Here is a 15,654-nt window from a genome sequence, read left to right as displayed (position 1 = left end):
GCATGCCGGTCGCTACCCACCTAACGCCAATCCACCCCACTGACCCAAGAAGAAAAAAGAAAAGAAAAGAAGGTAAGAACAAGGAGAAAAATAAGGCCCATAGAAACGAAAACGGACAAGAGAAACCCCCCCCACCCCCTACCCCCACCCTACACGCATGCAGAGGCTATGGCCTACCCCCCCCCCCCCCCTAGCAGTGTGCCTGTCGCCCAAAAAAGAGTACCCGAAATACAGAAGCAGAAAGAAAAGGAAGAAGAGAAAAGGAATCATATAGAACGGGAGGAGGGCCAAACGTACATACTCAGAACAATCAACATGTGCAGTCACGGCCACCCATCCCCGGACCCCCAAACCGATATAGTACCAACGTTCAACTCCCCTGTTTGTCCATCATAGTCCCAGCAGTGCGAGCATCAGCAATCAAAAAAGAAAAAACATCTTCAACCTTGCCCCTTACGGTCTGGTGTGTCGACAAGGTCCAGTTGTACAGCAGCCATCATGGATGGGGTAATCAGATGGGATGACCACAACAGAATAGGACGCTGTCCACCAGAGTCTGTCCAACTCAAAGCCATGCGTGCTACGACAGCACAAAAAGAAACAACGCATAGCAACAATCCTCCGAGATCGGCCGGCCAAAGCAGTAGCATCAGTTCCAGGATACGGTGGTAAGTCCCGCCAGGAGACCACAAAGGAGCTGCCGGACATGGCGTCTGGAGACAATTCCCCAGCCACCGCATAAATCCACGAACACCGGACCTCTTCCCAACCAGTACAGCCAGCGCCGCGGCGGTATCAGGATCCTGTACCTCCGATCCCTCCGTGTACATCTGGGTAGGCAATCCACAGCAGTCGGATACAGGGTGTGGCACAGTGCCCCGCACTCGAAAGCAAACTTGGCCATTCGAGGGCACATCAGATAAAATGGCGTCCAGTCGGCCCCCCAGATCTTGGGCATTATCATGCAAGGCAGCTCGCAATGCACCCAGAGCGCTCAGAACATCGCCAATCCTCAATGGTGTCTCAGGAAGAAGGGATGCAGCAGCTCCCTGCACATCGGGCACACAGACATGGAGCAGTTCTCGAGACTGGCCACCAACATCCCCTATGAACAGCCGATCATCCCGTCGCCGCTCCGCAAAGCACAGCCGGGCCGGGGGCACAGGGGCAGTGCAATCCATTCTGACACCCCACACGATTCCAGTGTAATGTCGGTAATCGTCCATACCCTCAGTAGCAGCCCGGGGTCGTCCGTTTCAAGTGCCGAGTGTTCGATACAAAATGGAACCCACCACAGCGCTGGGAGACGAGCCGTCTAAGAGCCGGGAAAAGGATACATTGTATCACTCACAGCCGCGTTGTCCTCTAAGCGTAGAGATTTGCAGAGCAGACGGAATCGCTGCAGCGGAAAGCACAGTGCAGCAGCTACTCTCCGCCGGCCGGCTCCGACCTATCTTCAATGGCCGCTGGTGTTGTAGTCAGGGCCGGCCGTCTCCGAGGAAGAAAGACCCGGTCGCCGCCATCGAGCGCGAAGGAGGAAGCAAGGACGCCGCTTCACTACCACCGCCGGGAGCGCGCCGGGGAGCACAGCGTTGGAAGCAGAATCACCTCCCGGATCCGATAACTCGGCACAAAAACAGGATAGCTTGCAGGATAAGTGGCAAAATGGGAGGAAAGCGAGAGGGTCGGCGGAGCCGAGGGTTTAAGCAGCCATCATGGTTTCAGGCTAGGCTCCTCCTCCCAGGAATATTTTTCAATATCTTTGTGCAGTGGAAGTATTTATCTTTGGCCCACAGTGCTTTCCTTCAAAGAATCTAACTTAGTCTTCATTTCATGTCAGACAAGGAAAGAAAAGTCTCTTCAGGGCATGCAGTACCTGCGGTAAATTGAGAACTTACTCTGAAGACTCTCACCAAGACTGCATTTATTGCCTATACCTGGATCATTCTGCCATGGACTGTAAGGTAGGTTGCCCCAGTATTGGAACTTTCATAGATTCCCATGCTTTTGTATCATTCCCCGTCGTCGGAATGGGAGTCTCGGTAACAAAAATAACATAGCAGTAGGTACAAAAGAGAAAGAAAAAGGCCTAGGCCTCATTCCCTTTTGTAGCATATCACCCTCTTTTTGTAAAAGAGACCAAACTTAGGCGTCAGCCAATCAGAAGAGCCTCACCCCATAGAACCCTCCTGAAGGAACCTCAGAGCCTCAGATTTTCTACCGCACGTTGTGCTAGTTAGTCTCCTTTGAGCTCTGCTCAACTTCTACTCTTCAGACAGTTTCTTCAAGGTTTTTTCTTCAGATTATTTTCAGATTCACTTCAGATTGTTAGCTGATCCTTCCAGGATGTCTGACGAGAAAAAGAGGGCGGCCCTTTTCAAGCCATGTTCCACCTGTGGCAAGAAAAGGCTTTTCATTGAGGATAAGCATAAAGACTGCATCTATTGCCTCTATCCTGACCACAAGGCTGCGCACTGTAAGATATGTTGCACCTTTTCAACCAAGACCCTCCGCGACAGTGAGGGTAGGCTTCTGACATGGCTCCAGAAGTTGAAGTCCAGGAAGGATACTGTCTCCAGTGACAGTGAGAGGTTAAACAAAATAAACCCTTACCTTGTCTGCAGCGTCCCGGGGCTGCCGTCCTCCTCTTCCTCGGTTTCACTATAATCTGTGCATTTGCGCGCCCCGCGCATGCACATTCTTTGTTAGAAATGCGCTGGTGCGTGTGCTGATCATCGCGGAACCAAGGAAAAGGAGGACGGCAGCCCGGGGAAGCCGCAGTCAAGGTAAGTGTTTATTTTTTTACCTTTAATGTATATTTAATGTAATTCTTCCTAGGGGGGTGGAGGCGGACGGCGCAGTGGAGTTTTCACGGCTTATCCCTGAGTTCTTCCATATGGGTCAGTGGATCCCAGCCCTCACTATTTAAGAACCCTTCCTACAATTTAGAGATGACAGGCTAATCCTTCGTACAAACCCAAAGTTTGGCTTGAAGTCCCTTCAGACGTTCACTTCAATGAGCCTCTCATCTTAAAGACCTTTTTTCCAGACCCTTCAAATCCGGCCGAAAGGGCTCTTCATTCTTTGGATATCAAAAAATGCATCAAGTTCTACAAAGACAAAACCAAGACCTTTCGTAAATCTGACCATTTATTTGTGGCTTACAGTGCACTATGGAAAGGACTACCCGTTTCCAAGCAGAGCACTGCTAGATGGATATCTGCTGCAATTAACTTTTCACCAAGTAGCAGGAAAGCCATACAGACTTCACTGCATGCTCACGCTACAAGAACTATATCAACCTCAATGGCACTGTTTGCTGGTGTGCCACTTGACATTTGCAGAGCAGCTACCTGGAAGAATTGGCATACCTATTTGCAACAGTACTGTCAGGACTCTACTCCTCAAGGGGATGTAGCAGTAGGCCAAGCGGTACTAACACATCTTTTCCGGTAAAGGTGTGCTGCCTCTTTCTTCCCACCATCCTCTTACTAGTTCCACACATTGCCTAAAATATGTGTTTTCTTTCTTAACATCATACTGAAATGTTTATCTTATGAGATATATACATATTTATGTCTTTGTTTATTGTTAGACCTGGCATCCTTGGCGTGGTTTTCCCTGACTTTTTTCCTCTACCTCCTGTGTTTTGATGCTATGCTGGATTTCGTTTTTGCTGGTTTAGATGCTTTGTGCACTTTGCCACTGCTGATCAGTGTCAAAGTGCAAGTGCTCCCTGGGTAAATTGTTATTGTGATTGGTTATCCATGATTGGCATATTTGTCTTACCAGAAGGTCCCTAGTAAAGTGCAGAGTGTGCCAGGGCTGGTAACTCTGCACTGATTGTGCCACCCACTTAAGTAGCCCTAAAAAGATGTCTCAGGTCTGCCACCTCAGTGCCTGTGCGCAGTTTAACTGCCATGTTGACCTGGTCAGTGCACCCACATGCCAGGCCTTACCTTTCCCTTTTACTACACATAGGACACCCCTATGGTAGGCCCCAGGAACCCCCCTGGGCAGGATGCAGTGTATGTGAGAGGTAGGACATGTACTAGTGTGTGTAACATGTCCTGATGGTGAAATACTGCCAATTTAGTTTTTCACTATTGAAAGGCTATCTTGCCCATTGGCCAGAATGGGGAATGCTGTGTAACATTTTTACCTGCATATCTTCCCATAGGAATAAGATAGAAAATTGGAGTCTGTTATCCCTGAACTCAGAATTTAATAATACATATTTTAGTAAGGATTGTTTTTAAATTCGGTTTGAAAATAGCACTTTTAGAAAGTGGCTATTTTCTTGTTCAACCTTTCTGTGTGCCTCTGCCTGTTTGTGGATTGACTGTCTAGTTTGAGAGTGGCAGGAGCTTGGGTGACTCCAGGAGTCTGGTTGAGTCAGCACTAGGCTGAATAGTCCAATCTGCATTTTGAGTGGAGGGAGGAGTAGTACCTGGACCTGAATAGGGCTGTGCCTGCCTTCCGCAATGCTGGCTGCACCTCCTGCGCTGAAGACCCTGGCCCACATTCACTAAGGAAGATGTTGTTCACTGGCAGAGTGCACCCAGAACTGGTTTGGACTGGGTACAGGACCCCTTACACCTAGAGAACAAAGACTTTTGGGGTATAAATATGGGAGCTGAAACCCCTAAACTTTGGATAATCCTGGAATTCAATAGGAACCTTTGCCGAGGAGAAGAGCTGGAGAAACTGAAGAGAAGGACTGCCTTTGCTGTGTGTTCTGGGGCTAACCTGCAGTTGCTATTCTGCTAAGGAAAGGCGAAGGACTTTGCTGTGTGCTGTGTCCCCTGCTTAAAGAATATCTCCTAGGGCCTGAGGAGAGCGAGCCTCCTGTTTTGAAGTCCCAGGAACAAAAGGAGTTCACCCCCAACTCCAACCGGAATTCTGCTGTATGAGTTCTGACCTGTCTAGAGTGCTTGATCCAGTTGTGGGGCCTCTGGAGGTGGTTGCTGCTGTTTGGGAGCTGGAAGAAGAAGCGTGAAAAGAACTGCAAAACCCGTCACATCGCTCTTCTTGCGGCATGTTTCACCGGCGCATCTCGACGGCGCAATAAGATTTCGATCACATCGCCGTGCCGCTTTGCAGATCGCAGTGCGTTTCGTTGCTGCAAGAACCGAGAATCAAGGGATCGCGGCTGAAGAGGACCGACGCAGCACCGCACAAATCCACAGCATTCATTTCTGTCGCATCCCGAAGATCTACGCATCGTACCTGTGCGAGAAGCTTTTCCAACGCATCACCTGCGAACTGAAACCGGCACGAAGACTCGACACATCGTTCCCTCTACAGACCGGACTCGACGCAACCCATCTGCTGCGTGCAGCTGGGCTGTCGCATCGCCTCCCCAGGAGTGTTGCATCTCTTTGTTTTTCTGTGCTGCAGCTCTTTGGCTTGCGAACTTTTGTCGCATCTTCAGGTACTTTGGTGCAAAGTCACGCATCCATAGATTTCTATGGTACAAGTTCTTGAAACCTTTCTAGAGTCATATTTTTAAACTGTGTATTTTGGATTTATGTCGTTTTGGTCTTGTGTGGTTTAGATAAAGATACTTTATTTTTCTAAACTGGTGTGGTGTCCATTTGTATTGTTTTCTCCATGTTACTGTGAGTGTTGGTACAGATACTTTACACATTGCCTTTGGGATAAACCTGTCAGCTCGTGCCAAGTTACCAAGGGGGTGAGCAGGGGTTATCTAAAGTGTGTATCCCCCTTCCCCTGACTAGAAGCAAGGGCTCCTATTTGGTTATAGGTACCTACCTCTGCCAACTAGAGACCCCCAGTGCTAACATTTATACTATGTTTGGGTAAATTTTCTAAATGTGATCTCTCTATAGAATTGTATTCTTAACACCTCTCAGTACAATGTGCCTCACTACTGCTTTATACTCTGTTACTTACCTGTAGCAATAAATCTCCAGTATTAGAATTTGTCATAGATTCACATGCTACCCACCTCCCTCCCTGTGGAGGCTCACCTTTCTCTCCTATAAATGGTTCTCCTGCACTTGTGCTATGGAAAATATGTTACCATCCTCATAATTTATAAACTGTGATATCTATGTTCCTTTTGAAGTTATCATGAGTCCTTGCCTCTCAACTGTTTATTAGTTCATGCCTCTTCCACTATTAAGTCTCCTTGTGGTGCAGGCCTGGTGGTGAGAACAATCTTAAAAGTAGTAGAGGTATTTTTTTTCAATAAGAACTTCTACAGGAAAGACTGATTTTTCTTATATGGTATTTCTTCATGCAGATGAGAAACTGTTGGTTTCACCTTAGTAACCCATGACCTGTGTCATGGGTTACTCAGTGTTGTGTGCTTTTTTGGTTTGAGTTGTGCTAGAATTGATCATCTTTACCTGCCATTGGGAAAATGCAGCAATGCTGATCTGTTTTAAAGGCCTTTAGGTATTTCTGAAACTGTGCTGGCCAAGGTTAAAAATGCAGCCACCAGCATTCAATGATTACTATAATGTATAGCTCCTGGTATCTCTAAATTTTAATCAGTGAAATGTACTTTCTATCAACAGTGTGGACGAGCAGGTGGATGCTGATCCGGGGGAAGAACAGAATGCCGAGGTATTGCTTCGAGTGAATGGGTTTGATATTGCAGTCTTAGGCTACTGACATAATGAAATGCTTTCTAACAAGGCAGCTGCATCAGTCTTTTCTTTTGTTTCTGCCCTACTGGTCAGTATTTACTTTTTAACGTTTATTGGTATTTCACTTGTTTTTTAATGTATTTGTTTTTAATTTTGTACATATTGACAATATCATATGAGCAATTACAGCAACCCCATATGTAGAGCCCCAACACAATTTAGCATCCAATCAACATTTCTTGTGTCCTTCCATCTAACAGAATTGCCGCGGTACAGCAAGCACCACTTCGCATTATAAAGAAAGATAGCTTAGGTGGTTGGGCTATCCGGAGGGAATTCCTCACCCAGAGACGGAGTCCATGGTGTTTTCGAGGCATTTTTCCAGTAGAGTGTCTGCTATTGTATGTCAATCCTAATTGCCTTAAGGGCCCTTGTCAGTTCACACCATGCTAAGCCATATCTCCTTGGTTAACAAACAATCCCTGGCCTCCCTAAACCAACGTTCTACAGAGCGAAAAAAAGGCCGGGCCCAGAAAATCATTAATTACAATAAAACCAGTGACGCAAACCAGTGCCAGATTTTTTCTTTATTAAAGGTAGGATGTAGACCCAGTGCACAATACTTCAAGGAGCATTCCACTCTCAAGATGGAGATCTCAGCTATATACGCCTCCGCCTTGGTCCAAAAATCCATCACTACTGAGCTCCATAACATATGAAGGGTGTTTGCACCTAGGATTTCTGCATCAGGTAAGATGTGACTGACAAAGTCAAAGGGCTGAAAGAGGCTAGTCCAAGAAACCCACTGTTTAAAAGGGGCAGGCTCAAAGCATACTCTGTGCATACTATTAGCAGGAGGTCTATTTGACATCTGCACTATGAAAATCCTGACCTATAAAAAAGAGATAAGTCATGTTACAATAAAATAATCCACTCTTTAGCAGAACCTGAGCGCTAAACATTTAATAAATTGCTGTCAAGTCGGTGTTGATAAAGATGGCAAATATGTTTACCAGTCCCCCCATCCCTCAAAATAATCCCCTACAAGATGCTTAAACAGAATTAATGTTTTAAAGGACCCCCACCACTTTGCGTGTTTTCAGACTAATGTTTGCATTTTCAGGGCCTCAAAAAATATCAAATTGAGATTCGTCATCTAAACATCCCTATCATCTGTGTATAGTCCCTGTTGCAGCAACGACATTGTTGAATACTTTTCTGTCTATCCTTGAAAAGTAGGGTCACCAGTGAAAAGATTAATAAAGGAAGTAAATGCTTAATTTTTGCAATGCCATCACATTTGTCTTATACAAAACTGATGAGAAAGATGTATTGTTGCATATGTTCACATCACTGCATTGCCTACAGGACTTGCTTACCAATAACATTTGCATTGCCACTAGCAGCCAACAGGATTAACTCCTCCTTCAATATCCTTTCCCGCCCTTCAACAAGATTGGGCAAGCCACCATTACATGAGTCACAATGTCCTATATACCTCTGTCAGAGGCATATAATCCCTCCACCCAGCTGCCTATAATGTAACTTAACTTTGTTTCTCAGACAATATTGCCAGAATTGGAGAATCAAAGTATGTTTATTAAATGCACCTTTCTCAGTTGAGGGGCCTGGTTGGGCCAATATATATTGAATGGAATGATGACAATGTAAATAATTCAAGAACATCCATTGTAATGGTGTTGTGCATTGGCATGCAATGTGCTAATACTCATTAGATATCTAAGGCACAGATCTAATACTCATACTTTTGAGGTATGTTCATTCCAATTCCCTACAGAGTACGATGTCACAGCAGGCTAAGATAATTTGCTGAGTGTCATGTTATCTAGAAGCTCCGTTTAAAAAAGCATTGGCAAACTGAATAGGTTTTGCCTATGTGAGATCTAATTTCTTTGTCGATTCTTTTATTACTATTGTTTTTGAGTAATCGGGGGTTGTGGGTTAACACAGCTAATGCATGGGGAAGGCAGAGCTGCCAAACTTGGTACTGGAGAGACAAGTTTGAATCTTAGTGTCGGCTTGACATCCTGTGCAATCATTGAGCCCCCTTGTGTAACAGAAAAAAAATGAAAGTGTCTATGTATAATGTAAATGGTGCTTTTGTAAAACACTCTGTCTTAGGAGACACAAGTGAGGTTGCAGCGGGTGGCTGAAGCAGGGGGGTGGGTAAAACAAAAGACTAGTGAGGAGGACTGGTGGGTTAATAATGGCTGGGGTGGTTGTTTAACATGCCGGGAGGAAAGAAGATAACCTACAGATACACTGGCAAGGCTCACAGATACCTCACTAGGACTCACATTATACAGGGCTCACTGAAACACCACCAGAGCTCACAGATACCTCACTAGGCCTCACAAACATTACGACAGAGCTGAGAAATACTGCAACAGGGATCAGTGGCATGAAAATAAGGCTCACAGATATGTATGATAGGAACTTATAGATACCTCGATGAACGTAACGAAAGGGCTGAAAGGAACTAGAAGAGGGTTCAGACATACCTAGACAGGGATCAGAAAAGCAGCCTTTACTGATTTCACATGTGAGCTCTTTGACTTTGCAACACAATACAAACATATTAATAGCAGTCTCACAGTCACCATAAAAGGGCTCACTGCTAACACTAATGTGATGCCTGACCACAAAATAGGGGTCGACAACATGTCAAAATGAGTAGAAGAAAAAGAAATCCTGAAGTCACTTAGCGACTTAGTAACATCACACTCGGGTTACTGGTATCCGGGCCATCACAATAAGGTCACTGACTAAAGCACCAACGTGCTCCGTGTTATCATATTAGAGCCACTGATATCAGAATATGGTGTGCACCCATAAAAATGTCTATGACCCTGCATAATCCATATCAAATTAGGGTTGCTGATGTCACAATAGGGTGTGCACCCATAAAAATGGATTGACCATGTCCATGGCAGTTAATGGTGTAAATAAATCTCAGATTTCCCAACATGGCTAACATTATCTGAGGGGTCACCTTGGAACTGGGGAACCAGGCTTGAGTCTCTGCTTTGGCTCAACATCCTCAAACACTGGGCAAATCTCTTTAATTCCCCATGTGCAATAGAAATAAAAAAATGAAAGTTTATATATGTAATGTAAATGGTGCTTCTGTAAAGCACTCCAATACCTTCATGGGCCCGAATGAGGGCACTGGAAGTGGCTGAAGCAGGCAGGTGGGTAAAAGAACAGAGAGCAGGGAGAAGGGGTTAAAAAAAGCGGGGTGGATGGTTAAAATCAACAATGGCGGCAGGCGGTAAGTGCTAGGTAAACAAGCCAGGGAGGAAAGGAAACGGCCTGCAGATGCGCTTGAATGGAGTGCTCATTTACAAATAAAATTAAAAAGTACCTTCAGAGTGCGTAGCTAGTGGAAGGACACTGGCCACTAGATAGTGACCAGAAGCTGTACTTGGGCCAAGCTCCATGCCACCGCATGGACAGGAGCGGCTGAGCAGGAAGTCTGGAAAGTGAAAACAGACGGCGGGCTGACTAACCAGAAGCACATAAATTAGAGCGACTCACTCAATGAATGATAAGTAAAGGTATATATTGAGCTTGCCCTAAGCCCTGTTTAAGATTATTTTTTAATTACAAGAGATTTCACAAGTGCTGTGCAACCAAAACCTAAAATAGGAAACCTGGTACAAATAACTCCTTTTTTTAAATTCTGATGCTTATACCACAAATTTGGTGAGCTATGCTGTGATGAGTACTCATAGTTCTTCCTATGCTTTAGTCTGCGTAGTTTTGCAGCACTTTGATTGTTTGTCTGCTTTGTGAAGTCTGCAACTTGAGTACAATCTTTATACTGCAAATAATGTACATAAAGAGGTTTCCTGGAATGGAATGGGCAGCAGTATTCATTCCCTACCCTCAGGGCCAGAATGAACTTCTTTCTGGAGTGTAAAATTGGCTTCATAGGCGAGAGCGGAAGACCAAAATTATGTCAATAGACTACTGTTTCACTGTGCTAGATTTTTTTCAAGTCTATGAATCTGTATAAAAATACCAATTGTAAGTCATTTCCTTTGGATGGCTTTTACCCATTGGATACTTGGTGATAAATGGTGAAAATGCAATTGCATGATTTTGTTTTAAAAGGAAAGGCGTGCAAGAAATTACTTGTATGCTACTACTTTAGCATTTATCTTAAGGGATTTAGGGCTTTAAATGCAGTGTATGTGAATGAAAGCATGATTAACATATCACTATTCCCAAAACAGGTGGCAGAGCAAGAGGTGAACAAATCAGAAGCAGAAGAAGATGAAGAGGATGACGAGTTAGATGAGTTACCCCCATCGAACTCTCATTATCGAAGGAAGATATCTCGCAATGCCAGCCAAACCAGCGTATACCTGCAAGAATGGGACATTCCCTTTGAACAGATTGAACTAGGGGACCTCATTGGACAAGGTCGATGGGGGAAAGTGTACCGGGGCAAATGGCATGGCGAAGTGGCCATCCGTCTCTTGGAGATTGATGGTAATAACCAGGATCATCTCAAACTGTTTAAAAAGGAAGTTATGAACTACCGGCAGACGCGGCATGAAAACGTGGTGCTCTTTATGGGTGCCTGCATGCACCCCCCTCACTTGGCAATCATCACAAGGTTAGTATTGAGCATTTAATGGGACTGATATATATCCTTCTCTGCAGTAAGCTTTGGGTGTCTGTATGCTCTGTCCTCACAATTGAGTGAACGATTTTGCTATTTTCCTGATATTGTTTTATTTCAAGATCTTAAATGTTGCATCCTAATGCTCAAAGAGCTGGTACAGGTTATTAGCCAGTGAATTCCAGTGAAGGTAAGGATCAAAAACAACAAAATCCAGGTACAAGCAAATAATTCCTACTTATAACCACATGCGAGAGCTCAATCTATATTGTTCAAACATACTTCCTGTCCATATGGTACTTGTACAGTGGTGAAAAACTGAGAAGGTTATCCCGGTTTGCCTGGATAATAATATCAGAATCTCCAGGTTTTTAGCTATGTCCTAAACACCTGATGCGCGACAGTCCTGCACATCTCGGAAGGAGGCTGTTCCTCGGAGGTCGCAGCATGGTGGCCAAAGCTCCTGCCTCCACACTAACATCGGTATGTTGCCCTTGGAAACAAGAGTCAGCTTGTTTACACAGTTCCAGTCTATTTTTAATAAGACTAAGTCTTATTTTCGAGGGCGAGAATTTTTAATTTCACCCTAGTTCCAACCAGCTCAGACTGGTACCACTTACATGTGCCACAATCTTTCTATATTTGCCAGTATCCTGTTGGGTGAGATTTACAACCCTTGTCATTTTCAATCAGCTTTTTAGCATATCCACTTATTTCTAGTTACAATAATTCAGCCTGGCCTCGCCCGCAATAGTTGTAGCTAAGGTGAACAAAAAAGGTATTAAATGGAGATCAAGCATCAGGTGATATGCTATGGAGGTGATTTACCAGGTATTGTCCAGTATTGGGGTATCTTTCATAGATTCACATGCATGAATCATTCCCTGTCGCCGAGATGGGAGTGCCACGGTAAAATACAAAAGCAGTGCCATAAATAATAAATAGGCCAAAACAGGCCAAAGGCTATATCTTAGTAGCCTATCTACATCCTTATAGGAAAAGGACCAAAAGTCAGCTCCAACCAATCAGCTATCAGCACCCTCTAGAACACTCCCAATAGAAGCAGCTCTCCTCACATTTTCACTGCACGTCATGTGGAAAGGCATCTCCCTGAGTGCTACTCCGTTTTCTTCTCTTCAGCTCTTCAAGCAAGCATGTCTGACAAGAAGGACCTCTTCCGCTCCTGCAGGACCTGTGTGAAGAAGAAGGTCCACGTTGATGATCTTCACAAAGATTGTCTTTATTGCCTCTATCCCAAACATGAGGCTAAAGACTGTAAAATCTGCCGTACCTTTTCCAGCAAGACTCCGAGGGACAGAAAGCAAGATTATTTTTATGGCTCAAGTCAAAAGAGCAACCTTCTTCTTCGGCTGAGGAAGAGTACCGAGCTTCCACATCTAGCAAGAGGGCTGGGTCTCAAGAAGGCTCCTCAGGTGAAGGAAGAAGACATCTGAAAACTTACCAGGAAAAGTCTCTTCACAAAGAGAGGAGTTCTAAACACTCCTCTGCGCCAGCATCATCTCTGCCTTCTACTCCACTCACAAAGCGTCCAAGATCATCCTCTTCAGAAACTGTGAGTAAAAAGCACAAAAAATATGTGTCGACTTTTACCACATCGTGGATGGTATGTGTGACATCGTCAACGCCATCGTCGACGGCAACTATTTCGACAACGGCTATTTTATCACCTATCTCGTTGACGAGAATTTGTGTTTCGGCAAGACCATCGTCAAAACGGGTCGACGACACACTGTCGACGACGAAGAAGCCGTAGATGAAGATTCCAACGACACCGTCGACGACGACACCGTCGATGGGAGAAGCTTTGACGACAACACCGTCGACGGCATCGTCTATGAACGTGCCTGTGATTCTACCACTGTCGACTACAGGACCGTCGACGAGAGACATTCCTACCATTCATATTTCTGTCAATGAGAGTATATCAAATAAAGACAATTCAAAGGCCTTTTCAGGACTAATGTAAAATGTCTCCGTGACCACCTTCCCATCTGAAGGCTTCATTGAGGATAAGGGTTATGATGAGGAAGAAGAGGAAGATCCATACAGAGTGGCTCATAGTCCATCTGAGCTTAATGTTAAATGTCAAGATGCTGACAAGGATGATTCCCAGGAGGAGCATTACTACCATGGGCAATATATGGCTCCACAGCATACATACCAGTTCCTTCACAGGCAGAAATCTCGTCGGAGGGAAATGTCTCATCTTCCTCCAGCACTTACAGGTTATGTTGGCGGATTATCGTCAGATTTCCTCCGCAGAAGATTTCAACAGAGAACCCAATTCCACAGGTAGAGGTTCCTGTTCCAGAACTAGAGCCTACTCAACCTAGTGCACCGGCTCCTGCACAATATTCAACTGGACATCAAGACACTTCCTCCTCCGATGAGGAGGTTGAAGAAAACGAGTTACCTAAACAGCCAGATGCTCCCGATCCATGGAACGATTAGATTATAGAGACACCATCTCCACCTCCGCATTTGCCCTCTGATTCTCCTCCCAAGGACATTGGAGGTTTTCATAATTTAATGCAGAGAGCAGCTTTTAGATTCCAACTCCCTATTACGGTCAAACAAACAACTGATTTTTACATGACTTTAAAGAGGATACTAGGAGAATCATTTGCTCTTTTCCCATCATTGATTACATCTGGCAAGAGGGCGTGAAAATCATGAAGACACCGGCATCCATAACTGCGGTGTTACCTCGAATAGAGAAAAATACTGCGCGCCAGAGAGCAGTCCATTTGGCCTCATGGGTCATCCAAGGCCAGATTCAGTAATATCTCAGGCTGCACAATGGCTTTCAAAACACCCTGCAACACCAATAACCACTCCACCAAAGAAGGACGTTGTATGGACCTTTTGGGGAAAAAATTCTCTTCTATGGCTGCAGCTTCAGTTAGAGCTGCCAATGCCTTGGCAATCATTAGCTGTTATGAACACCAAATGTTGTCCGATATAGCGGGATTGATAGAGAGGAGGCACGTTAGATCTTATTACAAGATAAACTAGCTGCCTCCAAAACAATTACCTGCGCGTTAGACATCGCTAACACGAGCTTTGGGCAGTTAGCTGGGTCAGCTGTTCTTCGACGCCAAGGTTGGCTTAAAGCGACTACCTTTAGACCCGAAGTTCAGATGAAGATACTGGACATGGCTTATGATGGGGATTTGCTGTTCGGGAAACATGTAGATGATGCACTTTCTGGCAATCAAAAATGACACAGACACCGCAGAATCTTTAGGTGCTCTACAATATAGACGCATACCTTTCAGAGGAGCCAGAGGGCGAGGATTTTCTACATATCGGGGCGGCTATCAGTCGAATCAGCAGTATCGACAATACCAACCTCAGTACCGACAGACGTACAATCAATCCTCTTATCGTCAGCCATTGGCAGCTGTTTTCTCTTGCCAGGGTGGCTGGAAGAGAACACAACAAGAAGGCGGGGATTCTGCCAGAAAGCAATGGGCTTCTCAGGATGCCAGTCAACCTTTTCCCCCCTACAGGTGGGTGCAAAAATATCTGTTTGTGCACAGCAGTGGCACAAGATCACTTCAGACTGCTGGGTGCTGGACTTTGTCACCAAGGGTCATACACTAGAGTTTCTCCAGATACCACCTACCACTCGGCCCAAGGGTCCCCCTTCCCCTCGTCTTCACTTATTGCGCAAAGAAGTCTTGATCATGCTCCTAACGGAAGCATCAGAAGAAGTACCGTCCATGCAGAGAAGAACAGGTTTCTACTCTTGTTTCTTCCTAATCAAAAGGAAGTCAGGAGAATGGCGACCAATTCTGGATCACCGCAATCTCAACACATTTCTCAATAAACAAACATTCCGGATGGTAACACTTTCCGATATTCTGGGGTGCTTAAACGAGGGGGATTTCATGACTTCTCTGGGCATGAAAGACGCATATTTTTATATCCCTAGCAATCCAAAACATCGATAATATCTGCGATTTACAGTGGCTGGCATCCACTATCAATTCAAGGTGCTTCCGTTTGGTCTAAAATCAGCGCCACAGATTTTCACCTAGTGCTTAGCACCGGTAGCAGCGACTTTACGATCCCGCGGGATCAAAGTTTTCCCATACCTCGACGATTGGATGCTCAAAGCTCCATCAATGCAAGAAGGCAAGGTTGCTACAACAATTTGTCTCCATCTATTCAATTCACTAGGGCTCACTTTGAACCAAGGCCAAATAAAATTTGATTCCAACTCAGAACATTCTATTCCTCGGAGCATCCCTGGACACTGTCCAGTGCAAAGCATTCTTGTCTCAAGATCGTCAAGTGCGCCTTCAAAAATTAGCGACAACCATTTGAAAAAGCATCAGTTTCTGTTTGAACCTTCAAATC

General features: G+C 45.0%; 1 protein-coding gene across 1 annotated transcript in view; it reads left to right on the top strand.

Annotated features, from left to right (window-relative positions):
• Window positions 1-15,654, top strand: part of KSR1 (kinase suppressor of ras 1) — a 588,594-nt gene that overhangs the window by 492,352 nt on the left and 80,588 nt on the right. Inside the window, 2 exon segments of the mRNA XM_086954818.1 lie at window positions 6,546-6,594; window positions 10,877-11,262. Of these exon segments, the coding sequence (XP_086810944.1) occupies window positions 6,546-6,594; window positions 10,877-11,262 (435 nt within the window).

This window comes from Lissotriton vulgaris, chromosome 2_1 (assembly GCF_964263255.1).
Source record: "Lissotriton vulgaris chromosome 2_1, aLisVul1.2, whole genome shotgun sequence".
Classification (NCBI taxonomy): domain Eukaryota; kingdom Metazoa; phylum Chordata; class Amphibia; order Caudata; family Salamandridae; genus Lissotriton; species Lissotriton vulgaris.
The sequence above is the reverse complement of the archived record's forward strand: the minus strand, read 5'-3'. Positions and strand labels throughout refer to the sequence as shown.